Below are 20,331 nucleotides of genomic sequence, written 5' to 3' on the forward strand. Positions count from 1 at the left end.
TAAATAATTAAAAATAGCAGATAAATTATATTCCATTTGGAATATAATTATATTGGAATATAATATAAAGCCTGGTTAAGTCTTTCCTTCATGGCTTCTAGTTACCCCTACACATAATTACTCAGTCCCAAAATACTAGCATAGTCCACCAGTTTTCCTCAAGTGTCAATATTTCTGATGATTTCCAGAATTCAAACAAAGAAATATATTTCTCATTCTGTATGGAATTTAGGATTTTCAAGGCAATGTCATGATATCCTGAGAATCTTTTTAAATTTACAACAGACACAATTAGAATATCCAAATGCATAATGCTAAATTTGATATTCCCCAAATTTCACTTGGTACTGGTTTTCAGTGACAAAGCAAATTATTATTCACTGTAAATCTCAGGAAACAATTGTGAACATACATATTATGCAAAACACCAGTCACAAGTTTATTCTGTAATTTTTCTGTAACAGGCATTCAATTCTGTAAACTCTAAACATTACTTAATATTTACATTTGGTTCTATAAACAAGGTTGGTAAAAAAAAAATTCTAAGAATTTCCATATATACTTATAAAAATTTCAAGAATATGATCCTTATCGCTTCTGAAAAGTATGCATTTTTTAAAGTCTAAAAGCCAGTAAATGTAGAAGTTGAAGGTGAAGAGAAAAACACTGTCAACAGGTTATCTGAATTTTCCTCTTCCCAAATATCTAAAACGTTGCATATACTACTGTTTTCAGTGTAGCTTGTGAAACCCAAAAATTCTGATTTCTCTTCACTAGTCTGAAACAAGTCTAGTAAAGACTGTACCGGTGAACTACAAATTCTGTTTTCTTCTTGGGTAATAAGTTCAGTTCTTTTATCAAATTCAGCATTTGCTTCCAGATTTTCTTTTCTATTTCGTCCTAATAATATTTTCACTTTTCTACGTATTCTACCAGAAGGTAAACTATCCGTATTCTTGATGTCACATTTATTGGGTTCCTCAGGAGAAGTATGGGATGGAGCCTTTGCCTGAACAGTTAGGTGCTCTTGTGAACTGTTTATTGTTATCAGACAAGAATCATGAGCAAATATTGAATGAAGGTCCTTTTCCATGAGATCCTTTGCTGGAAAAAGCAAAGTATCTGAGTTTTGTTTTGGTTGAGATGTACTATCTATACTGAAGTCAGAAACATGTGCAGATGCCTGTACGTTACATTGATCGTGATCTACCCTTAGTACTTCCAAGTCATTTTCACTTAATGTGTGTCCAGAAATGTCAAGAATGCATTCCTGTTTGTTTTTATGTAGAGGTAGCTGTGTAAAATTCTGTCTTATGTCATTTTCAGCTGTATTTAACATAGAACATTTATTGGTCATTTTCTCATGAAGCCCTCTCAATTCATTTGAAGGGTGGGGGTTGGGCTCTGAAATAAACACAGGCTTTTTTTCTGTTTTCTGGGTCTCTTTATATAGGAAATTCTGCTCCATTGCCTGTATATCATCTCTCCAGCAATCTTTCTGAGAAGTATGTTGCAATTCCACGTTTTCTTTTTGTTCAGTCTTTTTCAGGGCATTTGCAGAAACAGGAGAAAGGGATCGAACACTGTATTTTATTCTTGATAGGAAAAATAAAGGAAAAATATTAATTGCTATCAAAATAAATTCCTTAGTTAGAAATTAAATCAGTAAAAACATTGTATTTGTATAATCTTTAAGAAACCTATTTAACTTAGAAAATATTACAAAAAATACAATCATCTTAACATTTTGCAAAATATACTTGAGCTGTTTTTAAAATAATACAACGTTTCATATGTAGGTGAAAACTCTAGTGTACCCCTCTTCTCTTCTACATTCTTTGCCTCCCTCCCAGAGATAACCAATATCCTGAATTTTGGCATTTAAATTACTTTAACCTCGTAAACGAAAGAAAGATAATAGTAAAGGGATTTGAGCCTACTCCTAATTTTGCTGTCATTATTCTGAACACTTTTGTAACTTCTGTGCTTTGAATTATATTAACACACATGTTACTCTGCAATTTAGAGAATAAGTATTTACTGGGAAATCTATGGCAAAAACAATTATTTTGAATTTACATTTAAGAATATTTAATGTCAAAGTGAGCTAGCAACTCAGTATCTTTATACTTTCAAAGGTGACAAAGCTTCACACATATTTGGCCTAAAATTCTTTTCTTCATAGAGCATCTTGATATCCCTGAAATGCCAGTTTGTGTTAGACAAGCCTAAATAACATACAATTAGAGAAAAAGTTAATAGCTCACCAATTACATTTTATGTTCTGAATGTCACAGATTAACTGTGAGAAATATACAATTGTTCCTGCCCCTTCAACCAGAATGTTCTTTTATATTTATCTTGTTTATACACTTACTTACAATTCTCTTTCAACAAACGGGCAATAAAAAAATGTACAAAAATGAAAACGAATCTAACATGGCTTTTTAGTCCAAGATGTTTAGGAGACTTGCCCACAGAAGTAAAATTAGTGCACATAAAAATAAGACATATTAAGGAACAACCAGTTTATAAATTATAATCATAAATGACTAGTTCAGAATTTTGCTACAGAGTTTTTAGAGAATTATACATTTTTGGAGTAGCCCATGTAATTTTGTTTTGTTTCGTTTTGTGAGAAAGAGTCTCTCTGTAACCCAGGCTAGAGTGCAGTGGCCTGATCTCAGCTCACTGCAACCTCCACTTCTCAGGTTCAAGTGATTTTTGTGCCTCAGACTCCTGAATAGCTGGGATTACAAGCATGTGTCACCACTAATTTTTTTTCAGTAGAAATGGGCTTTCACCATGATGGCCAGGCTGGTCTGGAACTCCTGGCTTCAAGTGATCTGCCTGCTTCAGCCTCTCAAAGCGCTGGGACTACAGGTGTGAGCCACCGCGCCCAGCCACAGCTCACATAGTTTTAATAGTTGGAAATATACCTCCTCTTCAAATCCATATTAAGTCAGTCATGAAACTATTCTGAATGTCACAGAAATTTGGGATTTAAGAACTCTTCTACCTGAAGTCAAAAAACTTTCTAGTTAATTTTCAGAAGCTGTATCTGGGTATCACATTTCTAATCTTCTTTATGCCTTAAGTAAGAGTACTCTAAAAATAAAGACTAACTTAATGAGTTATCACCACCTCTAGGGTATATTCATACAAAAGCATTTCTTTGTAAGTTTATGGGAATAATCTGATCAGGATAATTTTTGTCCACACACAGTCAGGGTACACTGGGCAGTACTGTATTCACACTTAAAAGTCCTGTCGGTATCTTCAGTAAATATACCCATCATAAGGGTTAGGTAAAGATATTTCGTGAAAGTATAAAGACCTAAGAGGCAAGTGGAGGAAGGTTTCTTAAAACTCCTTAATATTACCTAAAAGTTTGATAAAACTTTTTAGTCCGAATAAACGTTAAACTTTATGGTTCTATAACAGGAGTTGATGAACTATATAGTCTGTTGCCAAAATCTAGACTACAGTCTATTTTTCCAAATAAAATTGTATCAAAATACAGCCATATCCATTGTAAAATAAAGAAGCTAATTAGTTGCAACAGAGATCTTATGGCTCACAAAACCTAAAATATCAAATATCTGGCTCTTTATGGGAAAAGTCCATCAACTCCTTCTAAACTACAATGTCAAGAATGAGACTAATTAGTGGGGTGTAGTGGCATATGCCTGTAAACCCAATTACTCAAGAGGTTGAGACACGAGAATCTCTTGTACCTCAGAGGCAGAAGTTGCAGTGAGCCGAGAGAATGCAACAGCAGTCCAGCCTGGGTGATACAGCGAGACTCTGTCTCAAAATTAAACAAAAAATTTAAAAAAGAAAAAATTTTAGATAAAAAGAAAACTTAAAAACAATGGAAGTAAAAGTAGTCTAAGGTAAGCATCTTTGATAGTAGGGAAAAAGGGAAGGGAAGAAGTTACTGGTTTTTAACCATATTTACATCCTGAAAATACATATTCCTTCTAAGAACAGGCATACTGTGTTTATTTTTAGTTTAATAAAATAGTTTAATATTCTAGTATAATTTGTTTTATTTATGTATGTATTTATTTTTGAGATGGAGTCTCACTATCACCCAGGCTGGAGCACTGCAACCTCTACCTCCCAGATTCAAGGGATTATCCTGCCTCAGCCTCCCAAGTAGCTGGGATTACAGGTGTGCACCACCACACCCGGCTAATTTCTGTATTTTTTTTTTTTTTAAGTAGAGACAGGGTTTCGCCATGTTGGCCAGGCTGGTCTCCAACTCCTGACCTCAGGTGATCCTCCCAAAGTGCTGGGATTACAAGCATAAGCCACCACGCCCAGCCTTCTACTATAATTTAAAATTTAGGTTGATAGCACTAATTACCTTTTCTTTTTAGGTGTGTCCTTTTCATATTCCACAAAGTCAAAAACTAACTTAGATACAATATCATCAACAACTTGATACCGGTTACTCTGTGCAAAGTTTCTGTGTTGCTCACTTAGAAGGTGCTAAAACAAAATTAAAAACATGTATTAAAAAATTGTATTTTAAAACCAAGAGATGCCATTTTATTAAGGTTTTTTAACATTCTCATGCCCCTAAAATTAGGTTTCCAATAACTACTCCAAAGATAATATCTTTACTGACTTCAAAAGATGTTTAAAATAAAAGTCACTTCTGAGAAACCAGTAAAACTACTTTGGTTTTTAGTCTTCAGTGAGAAAAGACAAGTACTAATTTGTAGCTACAATGGAACTAAAAAGAATGAACTATGTCAGAAAACAAAAACACAGGTTGGGCACAGTGGCTCATGCCTGTAATCCCAGCACTTTGGGAGGCCGAGGCTAGCAAATCACCAGAGGTCAGGAGTTCAAGACCAGCTTGGCCAACATGGTGAAACCCCGCCTCTACTAAAAAAAAAAAAAAATCAGCCAGGTGTGGGGGGCACGTGCCTGTAGTACCAGCTACTCACAAGGCTGAGGCAGGGGAAACGCTTAAACCCTGGAGGCAGAGGTTGCAGTGAGCTGAGATGGCACCACTGCACTCTAGCCAGGGCAACAGAGTGAGACTCCATCTCAAAGAAAAAGGAAGATACAGATGGAGAGACACAACAGTAACATTTTGGAAAACACACTTCCCTCTATTACTTTGTCTTTAGGCAGTTACCACTAAGTAAGGCAGGACTTATAGAAAATTAATTACATATAAGTTAACATACAAGAATCCAGAAAGTAGATTAAACACAGGAACCACATTAAGTACTATGAAGTATTAAAAAAGCCAAGATTCATAATTAAAGAACACATTTGAAAATGAACAACAAAACAAATGATTTCAATTACCCAGTGCTCATAACAGAGTATACAGAAGTTATTCTCTTATTCTTAAGAACCAAAACTGCCAGGCGCGGTGGCTCACGCCTGTGATCCCAGCACTCTGGGAGGCCGAAAAGGGCAGATCACTTGAAGTCAAGAGTTTGAGACCCCAGCCTGGCCAACATGGTGAAATCCAGTCACTAATAAAAATACAAAAATTAGCCCATGCCTGTATTCCCAGCTACTGGGGGTGCTGAGGCAGGAGAACCTCTGGAACCTGGGAGGCAGAGGTTACAGTGAGCTGAGACTACACCACTGTACTCCAGCCTAGGTGAGAGAGCAAGACTCCATTTCAAAAAAAAAAAAAAAAAGGTAAAAAACAAAAGTAAACATGTTCACAGCATAGTGAGAGATAAAATTCATAGGAACAAAGTTCCTTTCGAATAGGTGGAATCTCCAGCCCAACTCTATCATTTGTCTATCAGCTGATCAGGGAATTGTACTTAGAAGCTTGCCTCCAGATGATCAGGAAAGATCTAATTTCTGTATCCCTAGTTTCATGCAGTTTTACATTTTGATGATTTGATTACAATTCTAAAAACATCTCCACTGGTCTCAAAAAAACACAATGCATCCTAGAACACCCATGTATTTCTTCCTTACTTGCAAGCTTTACCATACACAAATTATATATGCCCAGCAATAAAAATGAGCAATTATTTAAGTTTAAAAGGAAACATCACATTTGTAAGCTCTGATTCAGTCTACCAATGTTCTAGGAAGGAAAATTTCCAACTTTTATTTAGTTCCCTCTAATTTCCATTAAGTTCTTCTTATTCATCCTTAAAGTCTTAATTTAGAAGTCACTTGTGCTCAGTTGGGCCTTTTGGGACCCTCATTCTGCTTTAAGTAACCTCATTATTTATTCCCATTGCACTTCATACTTTACTTTTGTGACAGTCATCACATTTGCAAATTCGTATTTTCTATCTATGTACTTTGCCAGACCATAAGGTGTATAAGGGTAGGGATGTCACCTTATTTGTTACTTTATCTCCAGTATTCAAACGTATTTGTTAATTGAATCACTGTGAAACCTAACGTTCAAAAAAAATTTCTTTACTCTTGGCAGCTTAGAAACATACAAATGAAAACTGTAAAAACATGATCTTAAATTTCAATCCCAACCTCTGTGTTCACTAATTTTCCTTCTTTGTGGCAACCAGTGAACATTTTTTTTCATTTTTCAGCCTCGACATTTTCTGAGCACCAAATTAAGTATCCATTCCAGATTTTTTTTTTTTTTTTTTTGAGACGGAGTTTCGCTCTTGTTACCCAGGCTCGAGTGCAATGGCGCGATCTCGGCTCACCGCAACCTCCGCCTCCCGGGTTATTTTGTTGCTATACCAGCAAAGTAAAACTTCTGGACCAACACGTAATTTTAATTTTCAAAATGATTTTCAGGAAGGGAAAATATTTCTGAGATACTTTAGCTTCTGATTAAAAGCAATTTTAGACTAACTATAGTTTTCTCATTTATTACAAAAAAACAAAAACTACCACAAAACGCTAATATATTTTGGTTTATAAAACAAACTTCAATTCAGAGTCTGAAGACAGGTATGTTCAAGTATTATTCTTTCTCCTTAAGTTTCCCTCCATCTTTTACCAAAACCAAACCAAACACCAAAACAAACCTATCTACTACTTAAAAAATTCAAGTAACAGCTAACAATAAGCACTTACTATGTGCCAAACACTGTCCAAGGTCACATAGACAAGAAGCCAGCATTCAAACCTGGGCAGCTTGAATCCATAGGTGCTGCTCTTTTAATCAGTTTACAAACTATAGTATTTTCCCCATCCTCATCCTATATACTCTTTCCAACTCTTCCATTTCTTTCTCCTACCTCAATGAACTGTCTTTACTTCTTTCAACTCCTCTTCTCATTATAAATGAGGCTTTTTAAAAAATTGCTCAGGTTCAAAATCCTATAGTAACCATTGGACTACCATTTTCCCTTGCTTGCAACATCCAATCCATTGGCAAATCTTCTTGGTCCCACCTTTAAAACATATTCACAATCTGACCATGTTTCAGCATTTCTACTACGACTTAGTTTGGACCATCAATATCTATTCCTTGATCTCATCAATCATTTTAAATTGGGACTTTTGCACTTCTTTATCTCACTATCCAGGTCTCATTACTTCACTTCTCTCAGATCTCAAATGTCACCTCATCAGTTAGGTGTTCCTTGTCTAGGTTAAATACCAACATGCCCATTCCTATGTTATGTTTTTTCATAGCACTGATCTAATATTCTCTCTATCCTTTTTATTATCTCCACCACTACCCAATCCTCATCCCACAGAATATAATCTTCACAAGGGTAAGAAATTAAGTCTGTTTTGTTCAATGCTGCTTGCCCAGAGTGGTGATCAGTATGTAGTACTTAGTAAGTATTTGTTGAGTAAAAGTAATTTTCAATACTCATTTCCCCCTTGAGTTCTTAAAATGTAAAAAATCTCCATCAGAACAAGCTAAAATTTAAAACACAAGTATTACAGTTTTTGAAACAAGTTCCTAAAATATAAAATCACATTTACAGTTTCTAGATCCTCATATTTCTGCAAGCAACATTCACAATATCCTTTTTTCTTCTTCTCTTTCAACTGGAGTTGAACTGAGGTTCCACCATATTTATCGCCATCCGTTTGGATTCTGATGACAGAAATACATGGTAAAGAATTAACTGCTTAACCTAAGGAATAACTTTTAAAAATTTTTGTCCTAAACTATCACACACAGAATCTGCATAATTTACAGAGACTTATATCAGCAAGTACTTTTAATCATATTTCTTTATAATATGTTAAGAAGCAAACTAAGATTTAAAAAATAGTTTGAGAATATTTCAGTCATTCAAGATAAACTACACATTTTCATTATTTACAAATATTTTAAGGCCCTCCCTACCTCCATCTAAACAGATTCAGAATTCAAATCTAGTGTAGAGAGATTAAAAATATACAGAGGGAAAAGTAATCAGAATAGTAATTACAAACACAAACAACCACTATGGCATAAACCAAACTATTTCAAATCTTTATAAAGAACAATTGAGATGACATTCTGAATATTCCATCTAGAAGTAAAGATTCAAACAAACCTTAGTTTCACCTGAGTTTGCTTTTGCATACTAGATGGCTTTTCTACATCAAATGGACAGCAGGGCTTCGGAATAGAATAATTTATAAAAGGCATATTGGTCAGCTGAAGATAAAATGGCCTATAAAGTCTAAAAAAAAATAGACAAAATACATGAGATTCTTTATGATGAAAGAAAACAAATTTTAAAGTTTTATATTTCAAAATCACCTCATTCAGTGGAATCTGAAATAAACAACAGAAATCATTTAGGCTTCCCCCTTCAAAAATCCAATTTCTAGGCCTAATATTTTTAACATTTACACATTTTTAAAACTGTGACAAAATACACATAAAATTTACTACCTTAACTATTTTAAGTGTACAATTCAGTAGGATTAAGTATTCATAATGCTGTGGGGTACCATCACTGCTATTGGTCATCTTTTGCATGATGATGTATTTTCATCTTGCAAAATCTGAAACTCTGTTCCCATCAAACAGTAACTTCCCAACCATCCTTTTTCTCTGTAGCTCCTAACAACCACCATTCTACTTCCTGCTATTTATTTGACTAATGTAGGTGCTTCATGAGTGGGATTATGTAGTATTTTTCCTCTTATTTCACTTAGCATAATGTCCAAAGGTTTATCCATGTTGCATGTGTCAGAATTTCTTTCCTTTTTAAGGATGAGTAATATTCCATTGACTGTGTGCACACATATTCCACATATTGTTTATCTATTTCTTTGCTGATGGGCTTGGTTAACTTTCACTTTTTGGCTGCTGTGGACTTTTTAATAGGAGCCATCGTAAATAATGTAAAGTGGTATCTCATTGTAGTTTAGATTTGCAATTCCCTAATGATTAGCAATATTGAGCATCTTTTCATAAGCTTATTGGCTATTTGAATATCATCTCTGGAGAAATGTCTATTCAGTACTTTGCTCATTTTAAAAATTGGGTTGTTTTATGTTGTTGAGTTGTAATTCTTTATATATTCCAAATATTAACACCTTTATTAGATATATGACTTCTTCAACCTGAAAAAGCTGAAAAAAAAAAAGATATATGATTTGCAGTATCGTCTTCCATTCTTTGGGTTGCCTTTTTACTGTTATATCTCTTTAGGCACAGAAATTTTGTATTTTTGATATAGACCAATTTGATTACTTTACCTTTTGTCTGTATTTTTGGTGTCATATCCAATAAAGCACTAAAAATCCAATGCCATGAAGTTTTTCCCCTATGTTCTCTTCCAAGAGTTTTATCATTTTAGGTCTTTGGTCCATTTTGAGTTAATTTTTGCATATGATGTAAGGTAGGAGTCTAATGCCATTCTTTTGCATGTGTATATCTAGTTTTCTCAACACTGTTAAAAAGACTGTCCTTTCTCCATTAGATGATCTTCCTACCATTGCTGAAAATCATTTTCCCATAGGTGTGATGGCTTATTTATAGTCTCTCTATTCTATTCCATTGGTTTATATGTCTTTATTCCAGTACCAAATTGTTCTGATTACTATAGCATTATAGTAAGTTTTGAAGTCAGGAATTGTGTAAGTCCTACTTTGCTGTTCTTTTTAACGACTGTCTTGGGTATGTGACATCTGTTGTGATTCCATATGAATTCTAGGAAACATTTTTATTATTTCTGCAAAAAACATCTTTTGATTTTTGACAGGGAATGCACTGAATCTGCAGGTCACTTTGGGTGATATTAACATCTTAAAAATATTATGTCTTCCAGTTCATGAACATGGGATATCCTTTTGTGTACTAGTGTCTTCTCTAGGCCTCCTTTTCAATTGCACTTTTTCTTCATAGCAACACATTTCATAAAAAGCAGCTTTCAGTACAATTTTTGTAACCTCAGTGTGAGTACCCAAGAGAATTAACCACACATCTAAATAAGTAAATGGAAAGAAAAAAGAAAGTAACCTAATTCTCTCACAGCAGGCCTATTTATATCTACAGTCTTCATTAAGATTATCCTATATGGCTGGGCATGGTGGCTCACACCTGTAATCCCGGCACTTTGGGAGGCTGAGGCTGGAGGGTCACATGAGATCAGGAGTTAGAGACCAGCCTGGGCAACATGGTGAAACCTCATTTCTACTAAAAATACAAAAATTAGTTGGGCATGGTGGTATGCACCTGTAATCCCAGCTACCTGGGAGGTGGAAGCAGGAAAATTGCTTGAACTTGTTGGGGCAGAGGCTGCAATGAATTATGCTACTGGACTCCAGCCTGGGTGACAGAGTGAGACTCCATCTCCAAAAATCAAAACGAACAACAACAAGATTATCCTAAAATACTTCAGAGTGAGTTTTGGAAATCAACTGTGTTAGATGTTATACTTAGATTTTCTATTTCTAAATAGCATCTAATAATTTCTTTTTCACAAATGCAGGAGTAATCTTTAAGTATTGGTACTGCATTTAGCCATAGAATTACTTTAAATACTAAAAAATGTCATCATGATTTTTCTAAGCCAGCTATTTCAGAGACATCCACAACATACTGAAACCAAATTTAGTCTTTCAGCACAAATGAATTCATGCTACGTTAGATAACTTGTGCCGCAGGCACTTTAGTATAATATAAATCAAACACAAAGGAACCTAACAGTAGTAATCGAGCTAGCCTAATTAGTTAGGTAATCTTCCCCTTTAGTTCTGCACTTAAATCACACAGACTGGACTTAAGATACTTACTGGCTGATATCTTCTACTTTTACAAAAGGCTTTTTGAGTCTTCCTGCTTAAGAATATAAAAAACATATTAGTTACTTGCAAATACAGGAATTTTAAAAAATAAAGCAATTATGGCAAAACAAAACCCTCCCAAACAAAAAATCTATATATCCATTTTAAAGTTGTAAGCCTCAGATGAGGTACTTCCATTACCACCTCATGTCCAAAAATAACAGAAGATCTCTCTATGTTCTCAGAGTCTTAAACTAAATGAAACCCTCATATGAATACGATTCAGGAGGGTCATAAATTAGAACAGGAGAAAAACTACACTATTATTTTCACTGACCACAAACTGAAATTTAGCATTTCCTCCAGTTATAAATGTGACAAATCACTGGGCGTGGTGGCTCACGCCTGTAATCCCAGCACTTTGGGAGGCCGAGGAGAGTGAATCACAAGGTCAGGAGATTGAGACCATCCTGCCCAACATGGTGAAACCGCGTCTCTACTAAAAACACAAAAATGAGCTGGTATGGTGGTGGATGCGGGTAATCCCAGCTATTCGGGAGGCTGAGGCAGGAGAATCGCTTGAACCTGGGAGGTGAAGGTTGCAGTAAGCTGAGATTGTGCCACTGCACTCCAGGCTGGCAACAGAGCAAGACTCCCTCTCAAAAAAAGCAACTTTGGTACTAATAGAAACAGCCCAAATTTTCATATCAGTTATGAACTAAACAGACATCGCAAAGCATTTTTTATGCTTATTAATTCAAATGACAGTAGCAATTAGATTCACTGCTATAATCTGTTCTATGTAATAAAAAGCAAGGTTGGGTACAGTGGCTCATGCCTGTAATCCCAGCACTTTGGGAGGCTGAGGTGGGCGAATCACCTGAGGTTGGGAGTTTGAGACCAGCCTGACCAACATGGAGAAACCCTGTCTCTACTAAAAGTACAAAAAATTAGCTGGGCATGGTGGCACCTGCCTATAATCCCAGCTACTTGGGAGGCTGAGGCAGGAGAATCGCTTGAACCCGGAAGGGGGAGGGTTGAAGTGAGCCGAGATTGCGCCACTGCACTATAGCCTGGGACATAAGAGCAAAACTCCGTCCAAAAAAAAAAAAGCAAGTTATCACTCTTTCATAATTAAAAACCATTTTCATAACTAAATTTTAATGTAATTCATTTTCTTGGTAGTCTAATGATTAAAAAGAAATTTTTAAACACTATTCTGAGAATGTGGTCCACAGGCTTCACCAAACTTCACTAAGGATCTACATTCTAAAAAAGACCAAGAAAGCCCTGAATAAATCATTTAGAGGGTGGTTTACATGAGTTTAGAAGATCTTTTATGATTTTTCAAAAGCAAAGCAAATATACTTAAAAATATCAAGATACTTACTTCTTGTTTTTTGTGCACCGGTACCAACTCTTTTCCCCTAAAAAAAATAGCGAAAAGATTGGGTTTTAAAGGACAGTTAAAAGAGCAAATCCAACTGCTCAATATCCTCAAGATAAAAAAAATCATGCAGAAAAGTACTATATCAAGGATTATTCTTGCTTTGTTAAAAAAAAAACCTCAGACATTAAACAACAATCCTTCAAGAACTAAAGATTGTAACCACTAGAGTAGAATTCAGTAACTAAAACTGTTTTACAATACATACACCCAAGTACCATGCATTCTAACTATAATTGATTTGGACTTCTTAAAAAGAAATCAACCAATAATGAAAAGGTAGGTAGTGAAATACGTTTTTAAAAAGTCTTTTTGTTTTTTGAGATGGAGCCTTGCTTCGTCAACCAGGCTGAAGCAATCTCTGCTTCCTGGTTTCAAGTAATTCTCCTGTCTCAGCCTCCCAATGAGTTGAGCAGGAGCCTATTTTTATGCCTTAATTCAGCAAAATCTTTGTATTAAACTGAAGAAAGAAACTAGTCAACATTTACTAGTCTGTCAATTTAGGCAAAGATTCAATACGTCCAAGATGGTAATCAGTTCTACTGATAACAAGTAAAAATTCTGGACAACACTGAATAAGCAACTACCTGAAGATTGGGGAAAAAAATAAGCATGTAGATTGTGGAAAGAAGTCAAAACTGGAACCATCAGTCTTGGAGTTAGCAGCAGTGGCAGAGACAGCAGCTGAAACTTCTATACAAACCTTATCTTTCTGTCTGGAAGAACCAGGAATAAAGTTCTAGTAGTCCAAAAATACCACAAGAATCCCTATATTCTTTATTTCTTTTCTCCCACAATTCTGCTCTGAGGGTGGGCCCCAAACAGGAAGCTAAGGTTGTAAAGGTAGCACAAGCTTAAGCTAACATTGAGAAACCTTCACTTTCTGACTAAGACCTGGTAAAGAGGCCACTGTGAGCTGGAGATTAATCATAGAGATCAAGTTAGAAAGGGATCCATTCCCTGTATAAATCCACACAAGTACAGGGCTTAATTCAAAGCTGCACATGCTAAGGACAGACCCAAAGCAGCATAGCAACGGCTTTGAAAACTGAAACTGAGATTAGAACCACCACCCACAAAAATTAAAAAATGTTGTGTTGTGTAGGTTCTAGATCTACTCTGATAGTCTGGAGAAAGCCGATTTTGTTTTTGCTATTGTTTTAGCAGACAGTGACTGCTAAATAGGTTCAGAATAGATCTAGAACCTACACAACATTTACAATGTCCAGTCAAAACTTAAATTTGACATTTGAATGACCAGAAAAACATGATCAATTTTTGAGAGAAAAGGATAATCAAATGGCAACCCCAACATGTTCTGGATACTATAATTATCAGAAAAAGACTTTAAAGGTAAAGGTGAACACATTTAAGATGAATGGAAAGAGACAAGTTCTCAGGAGAAAAACTACAAATAGGAACCAACCAGAAATAATAAAGCTGAAAAATATATCATCTGGGATACAAAATTCACTGGGTAAGTTCAATAGCAGAACATAGATGACACAGTGAAATATTAGTGAACTTGAAGACAAATGAACAGAAATCTCCAATTGGAAGGAAAGAGGAATAAAAAAAAGACTAAGAAAAAAAGGAACACAGCTACAGGGACCTGTGGAATAACAAGATATCTAACTTTACTGTCAACTGGAGTGGTGGAAAGAGGGAAGAGAGTGGTTTAGAAAAAAAAAAAATTAACAAAATAATAGCTGAAAACTTTCAAACATAAATTTATGCAATCAATAAGCTGAGTAAACTGCAAACAGAATAATTTCAAAGTAAACCATGTGTAGGCACAATCAAACTTCTGAAACCAAAGATAAAAAAAAATTCTTAAAAGCAGCCAGAGAAAAATGATACAGTATGTATAAGTGAATACTAACTTGAACAACTAAAGATTTCTCATCAGAATCCATAGAGATCAGAAGACAATTTTAGGGCAGAAGTGCTGAAACAAAAAACTGTCAATTCATGATTCTTTTTCAAGTAATGATTGATTACATGAAGGATTCTAAGAGAATTCCTTGTGCCACCAGAATTGCTCTAAAACATGCAAAATGGCTAAAGGGATATATCCGAACCCTGTAATTTCAGGAATGAAGGAAGAATAATGGGAAGGTTAACATCTGGGTAAATACGACTATTTTTCTCCTGTTACTTTCTTTAAAATACGACTTTTTTTCTTTTATTCTCTTTCTTCCCTGAGACAGGAGTCTTGCTCTGTTGCAAGCAGTGGTGTGAGCTTGCCTCACTGCAGCCTCCACCTCTAGGGCTCAGGCCATCATCTCACCTCAGCCTCCCAAGTAGCTGGGACTGCAGGCATATACCACCATGCTTGGCTAATTTATATATATATATTTCTTTTTTTTGTAGCGATGGGGTTTGCCATATTGCCCAGGCTGGTCTCAAACTCCTGACCTCAAGTGATCCACCCACCTTGGCCTCCCAAAGTGCTGGGATTACAGGTGTGAGCCATCAGGCCTGGCCCTATAATACGACCTTTCAAGCAAAAAGTTTAACATTGTCTGGTGACATTTTCATTATAAGAAGATGTAATAAACATTATGACATAAAGGTTGGTGGGGAAGGCAAAAGGGCTTGAATATTTAAGGTTTCTACATTTTATCTGAAGAAAGCAAATATTAATTCAAGATAGATTGTGAAAGTTCATGCATGTATATTATAAATCCTATAGAAACCACTAAAATAAAACAACAAAAACAAAGAGAGTTAAAAAGCCAGTAGATCAATCTCGAAGTTAGGAAAGGGGAAAACAGAAGAATAAAATACAGAGGGAATCAACAGAAAACAAACAGTAAGCTGGTAGACCTAAAGCCAGTATCAATAATTACATTAAACAAAATTCACTTAAACATACCAAATTAAAAGACAGATTGCCAAATTTGATGAAAAAGACACCATCTGCAAAAAGTCCATTTTAAATATATATGTATGTTAAATGCAAAAGACTGCAAAAAATGCTATGTAAATACTAACAAAAATAAAGCCGGAGTGCCTTACATCGGAGAGTATACTTCAATACAAGAATTAACAGGGACAGAAGAGAGCATTATAGAGGATAAAAGGGTCAATTCACCAGAAAGACAAAAAAATATTAAATGTGTACACATCCAACAATAGGCTTTCAGTAGTTATCATGAGTTTAAGGGAATGGAGGGATAAACATGGAAGATTTAAAATACATATATTTTACATATGTAAATAAATATATATAAATATACATATTTTTTATTGGACTTTAGGTTCTGGGGTATATGTGCAGAACATGCAGGATTGTTGCATAGGTACATATATGGCAATGTGGTTTGCTGCCTCCTTTCCCCAGTCACCTGTATCTGGCATTTCTTCCCATGTTATCCCTCCCCAATCCCTCTAACCCCCCCATCCCACCCCTATTCCCCTGCAAGAGACCCCAGTATGTGATGCTCCCTACCTGTGTCCATGTGTTCTCATTGTTCAACACCCACCCATGAGTGGAAAATGCAGTGTTTGCTTTTCTGTTCTTGTGTAAGTTTGCTAAGAATGATGGTTTCCAGGTTCATCCATGTCCCTACAAAGGATACAAACTCATCGTTGTTGATGGCTGCATAGTATTCCATGGTGTACATGTGCCATATTTCCCTTGTCCAGTCTATCACTGATGAGCACGTGGGTTGATTCCAGGTCTTTGCTATTGTAAACAGTGCTGCAATGAACATACGTGTGCATATGTCCTTATAATAGAATGATTTATAATCCTTTAGATATACACCCAGTAATGGGATTGCTGGGTCAAATGGAATTTCTAGATCCTTGAGGAATTGCCACACTGTCTTCCACAATGGCTGAATTAAAACTTGCACCAACAGTGTATAAGTGCTCCTATTCCTCCACATCCCTTCCAGCATCTGTTGTCTCTGTATTTTTTAATGATTGCCATCATAACTGGCATAAGATAGTATCTCAATGTGGTTTTGATTTGCATTTCTCTAATGACCAGTTGGCCTCATATATGTCTACTTTTGAAAAGTGTCTGTTCAGGTCCTTTGCCCACTTCTGAATGGGTTTATCTTTTATCTTGTAAATTTCTTTTTGTTCTTTGCAGATTCTGGATATTGGCCTTTGTCCGATGGGTAGATTGCAAAAATTTTTTCCCATTCTGTTGGTTGCCGATTCACTCTGATGATTGTTTCTTTTACTGCACAGAAGCTCTGGAGTTTAATTAGATCCCATTTGTCTATTTTGGCTTTTGTTGCCAACGCTTTTGGTGTTTTAGTCATGAAGTCCTTGCCTATTGCCTACTAGGCTTTCTACTAGGGTTTTTAGAGTATTAGGTTAAGTCTTTAATCCATCTGGAGTTAATTTTAGTGTAAGGTGTCAGGAAGGGGTCCTTTGTGCTTTCTGCACATGGCTAGCCAGTTTTTCCAATATTTCTTAAACAGGAAATCCTTTCCCCATTGTTTGTTTTTGTCAGATTTGTCAAAGATCAGATGGGTGTAGATGTGTGGCATTGCCTCTGAGGCCTCTGTTCTGTTCCATTGGTCTATATCTCTCTTTTGGTACCAGTACAATGCTGTTTTGATTACTGTAGGCTTGTAGTATAGTTTCAAATCAGATAGTGTGATGCCTCCAGCTTTGTTCTTTTGCTTAGGATTGTCTTGGCTATGCGGGCTCTCTTTTGGTTCCATAGGAAGTTTAAGGTGGATTTTTCCAGTTCTGTGAAGAGGGTCATGGGTAGCTTGATGGGGATAGCACTGAATCTGTAAATTACTTTTGGCAGTATGGCCATTTTCACAATATTGATTTTTCCTAACCATAAGCATGGAATGTTTTTCCATCTGTTTGTGTCCTCTCTTATTTCCTTGAGCAGTGGTTCATAGTTCTCCTTGAAGAGGTCCTTGACATCCTTTGTTAGTTGTATTCCTAGGTATTTTATTCCCTTTGTAGCAATTGTGAATGGCGGTTCATTCTTGATTTGGCTCTTTTTAAGTCTGTTATTGGTATATAGGAATGCCTGGGATTTCTGCACATTGATTTTGTATCCTAAGACTTTGCTGAAGTTGCTTATCAGTTTCAGGAGATTTTGGGCTGAGATGATGGGGTCTTCTAAATATAGAATCATGTCATCTGCAGATACACACAATTTGACTACCTCCTTTCCTAATTGAATATGCTTTGATTTTCTTGCCTGATTGTTCTGTCTAGGACTTCCAATACTATATTGAATAGTAGTGGTGAGAGAGGGCATCCTTGTCTAGTGCCAGATTTCAAAGGGAATGCTTCCAGTTTTTGCCCATTCAGTAAGATATTGGCCATTGGTTTGTCGTAAATCGTTTTTATTATTTTGAGATACATTCTGTCAATACTTAGTTTATAGAGTGTTTTTAGCATAAAGGGCTACTGAATTTTGTTGAAGGCCTTCTCTGCATCAATTGAGATAATCATGTGGTTTTTGTCTTTGGTTCTGTTTATTCGTGGATTACATTTATAGACTTGCGTATGCTGAACCAGCCTTGCATCCTCAGAATGAAGCCTACTTGATTGTGATGGATAAGCTTTTGATGTGCTGCTGTAATCAGTTTGCCAATATTTTATTAAAGATTTTTGTATTTATGTTCATCATGGATATTGGCCTTACATTTTCTTTTTTTGTTGACTCTCTGCCAGGTTTTGGTATCAGGATGATGTTGGTCTTATAAAATGATTTGGGAAGGATTACCTGTTTGGATTGTTTGGAATAGTTTCAGGAGTGGCACCAGCTCCTCTTTGCATGTCCGGTAGAATTCAGCTGTGAACCCATCTGGACCTGGGCTTTTTTTAGGTGGTAGGCTATTAATTCCTGCCTCAACTTCAGCTCTTGTTATTGGTGTATTCAGGGTTTCGACTTCTTCCTGGTTTAGGCTTGGGAGGGTGCAAGTGTCCAGGAATTTATCCATATCTTCCAGGTTTACTGGTTTGTGTGCATAGAGTTGTTTGTAGTAATCTCTGATGGTAGTTGGAATTGGAGGTGATGTCCCCTTTATTGTTTTTTACTGTGTCTATTTGATTCTTCTCTCTTTTCCTTTTATTAATCTGGCTAGTGGTCTATTTTGTTAATCTTTTCAAAAAACCAGCTCCAGGATTTACTGATTTTTTGAAGGGTTTTATGTGTCTATCTCCTTCAGTTCTGCTCTGCTCTTAGTTATTTCTTGTTTTCTGCTGGCTTTTGAGTGTTGTTGATCTTGCTCCTCTAGCTCTTTCAATTTTGACGATAGGGTGTTGATTTTAGATTTTTCCTTCCTTTTCATATGGGCATTTATTGCTATATATTTTCCTCTAGACACTGCTTTAAATGTGTCCCAGAGATTCTGGCATGTTGTATCTTTGCTCTCGCTGGTTTCGAAGAACATCTTTATTTCTGCCTTCATTTCATTGTTTTTATCCAGTCAACATTCAAGAGCCAGTTGTTCAGTTTCCATTAAATTGTGCAGTTCTGAGTTAGCATCTCATGCTTGAGTTCTAATTTGACTGCACTGTGGTCTAAGAGACTGTTTGTTATGATATTCATTCTTCTGCATTTCCTGAGGAGTGATTTACTTCCAATAATGTGGTCAATTTTAGAGTAGGTGCAATGTGGTGCTGAGAAGAATGTATATTCTGTGGATTTGGGGTGGCAATTTCTATAGATGTCTATTAGGTCCACCTGGTCCAGATCTGAGTTCAAGTCCTGGATAGCTTGTTAATTTTCTGTTGCATTGATTTGTCTAATATTGACAGTGGAGTGTTAAAGTGTCCCACTGTTATTGTGTGAGAGTCTGTCTTTTTATAGGTCGTCAAGAACTTGCTTTATGTACCTGGGTGCTCCTGTATTGGCTGTGTATATCTTTAGGATTGTTAGCTCTTCCTGTTGCATTGATCCCTTTACCATTATGTAATGCCCTTCTTTGTCTCTTTTGATCTTTGTTTGTTTAGTCTATTTTGTCAGAGATAGCATTGCAACACCTGCTTTTTTTTGCTCTTCATTTGCTTGGTATATCTTCCTCCATCCCTTTATTTTGAGCCTACATGTGTCACTGCACAAGAGATGGGTTTCCTGAACAATGTATCCCAATGGGTTTTGACTTTTTATTCAATTTGCCAGTCTGTGCCTTTTGATTGGAGCATTTAGCCCATTTACATTTAAGGTTAACATTGCTATGTGTGACTCTCATCCTACCATTTTGATGCTAGCTGGTTGTTTTGCCCATTAGTTGACACATTTTCTTCACTGCATCAATAGTATTTACCACTTGGTACATTTTTGGAGTGGCTGGTACTGGTTCTTCCTTTCTATGTTTAGTGCTTCTTTCAGGAGCTCTTGAAAGGCAGGCCTGGTGGTGACAAAATCTCTCAGCAATTGCTTGTTTGTAAAGAATTTTATTTCTCCTTCTCCTTCACTTGGGAAGCTTAGTTAGGCTGGATATGAAATTCTAGGTTGAAAATTCTTTTCTTTAAGGATATTCAATATTGGCCCCCACTCTCTTCTGGCTTATAGGGTTTCTGCCAAGAGATCCAATGTGAGTCTGATGGGCTTCCCTTTTTGGGTAACCTGACCTTACTCTCTGGCTGCCCTTAGCATGTTTTCCTTCATTTCAACCCTGGTGAACCTGATGATTTATGTGCCTTGGGGTTGCTCTTCTTGAGGAATATCTTTTGGTGTTCTCCATATTTCATGGACTTGAATGTTGGCCGCCTTGCTAGGT

The 20,331-nt window shown here is 36.1% G+C and overlaps 1 protein-coding gene across 15 annotated transcripts in view; it reads right to left on the bottom strand.

Moving 5' to 3' along the window:
• Positions 1–415: 415 nt before the first annotated feature.
• Positions 416–20,331, bottom strand: part of DBF4 (DBF4-CDC7 kinase regulatory subunit) — a 37,486-nt gene continuing 17,570 nt past the window's right edge. For 8 of the 15 annotated variants that reach the window (XM_035253916.3, XM_078342942.1, XM_078342943.1 and 5 more), the window contains 6 exons: positions 12,554–12,590; positions 11,173–11,218; positions 8,478–8,606; positions 7,915–8,029; positions 4,373–4,497; positions 416–1,595 (listed from right to left, as the gene is read on the bottom strand). In XM_035253916.3, coding sequence (XP_035109807.3) covers positions 623–1,595; positions 4,373–4,497; positions 7,915–8,029; positions 8,478–8,572 — 1,308 coding nt within the window. In that variant the 5' untranslated portion in view covers positions 8,573–8,606; positions 11,173–11,218; positions 12,554–12,590 and the 3' untranslated portion in view covers positions 416–622. The remainder of the gene's footprint in view (positions 1,596–4,372; positions 4,498–7,914; positions 8,030–8,477; positions 8,607–11,172; positions 11,219–12,553; positions 12,591–20,331) is intronic. The other 7 variants (XM_078342944.1, XM_078342934.1, XM_078342938.1 and 4 more) reach the window with 2 other exon arrangements.

This window comes from Callithrix jacchus, chromosome 11, assembly GCF_049354715.1.
Source record: "Callithrix jacchus isolate 240 chromosome 11, calJac240_pri, whole genome shotgun sequence".
NCBI classification, from domain to species: Eukaryota; Metazoa; Chordata; class Mammalia; order Primates; family Cebidae; genus Callithrix; species Callithrix jacchus.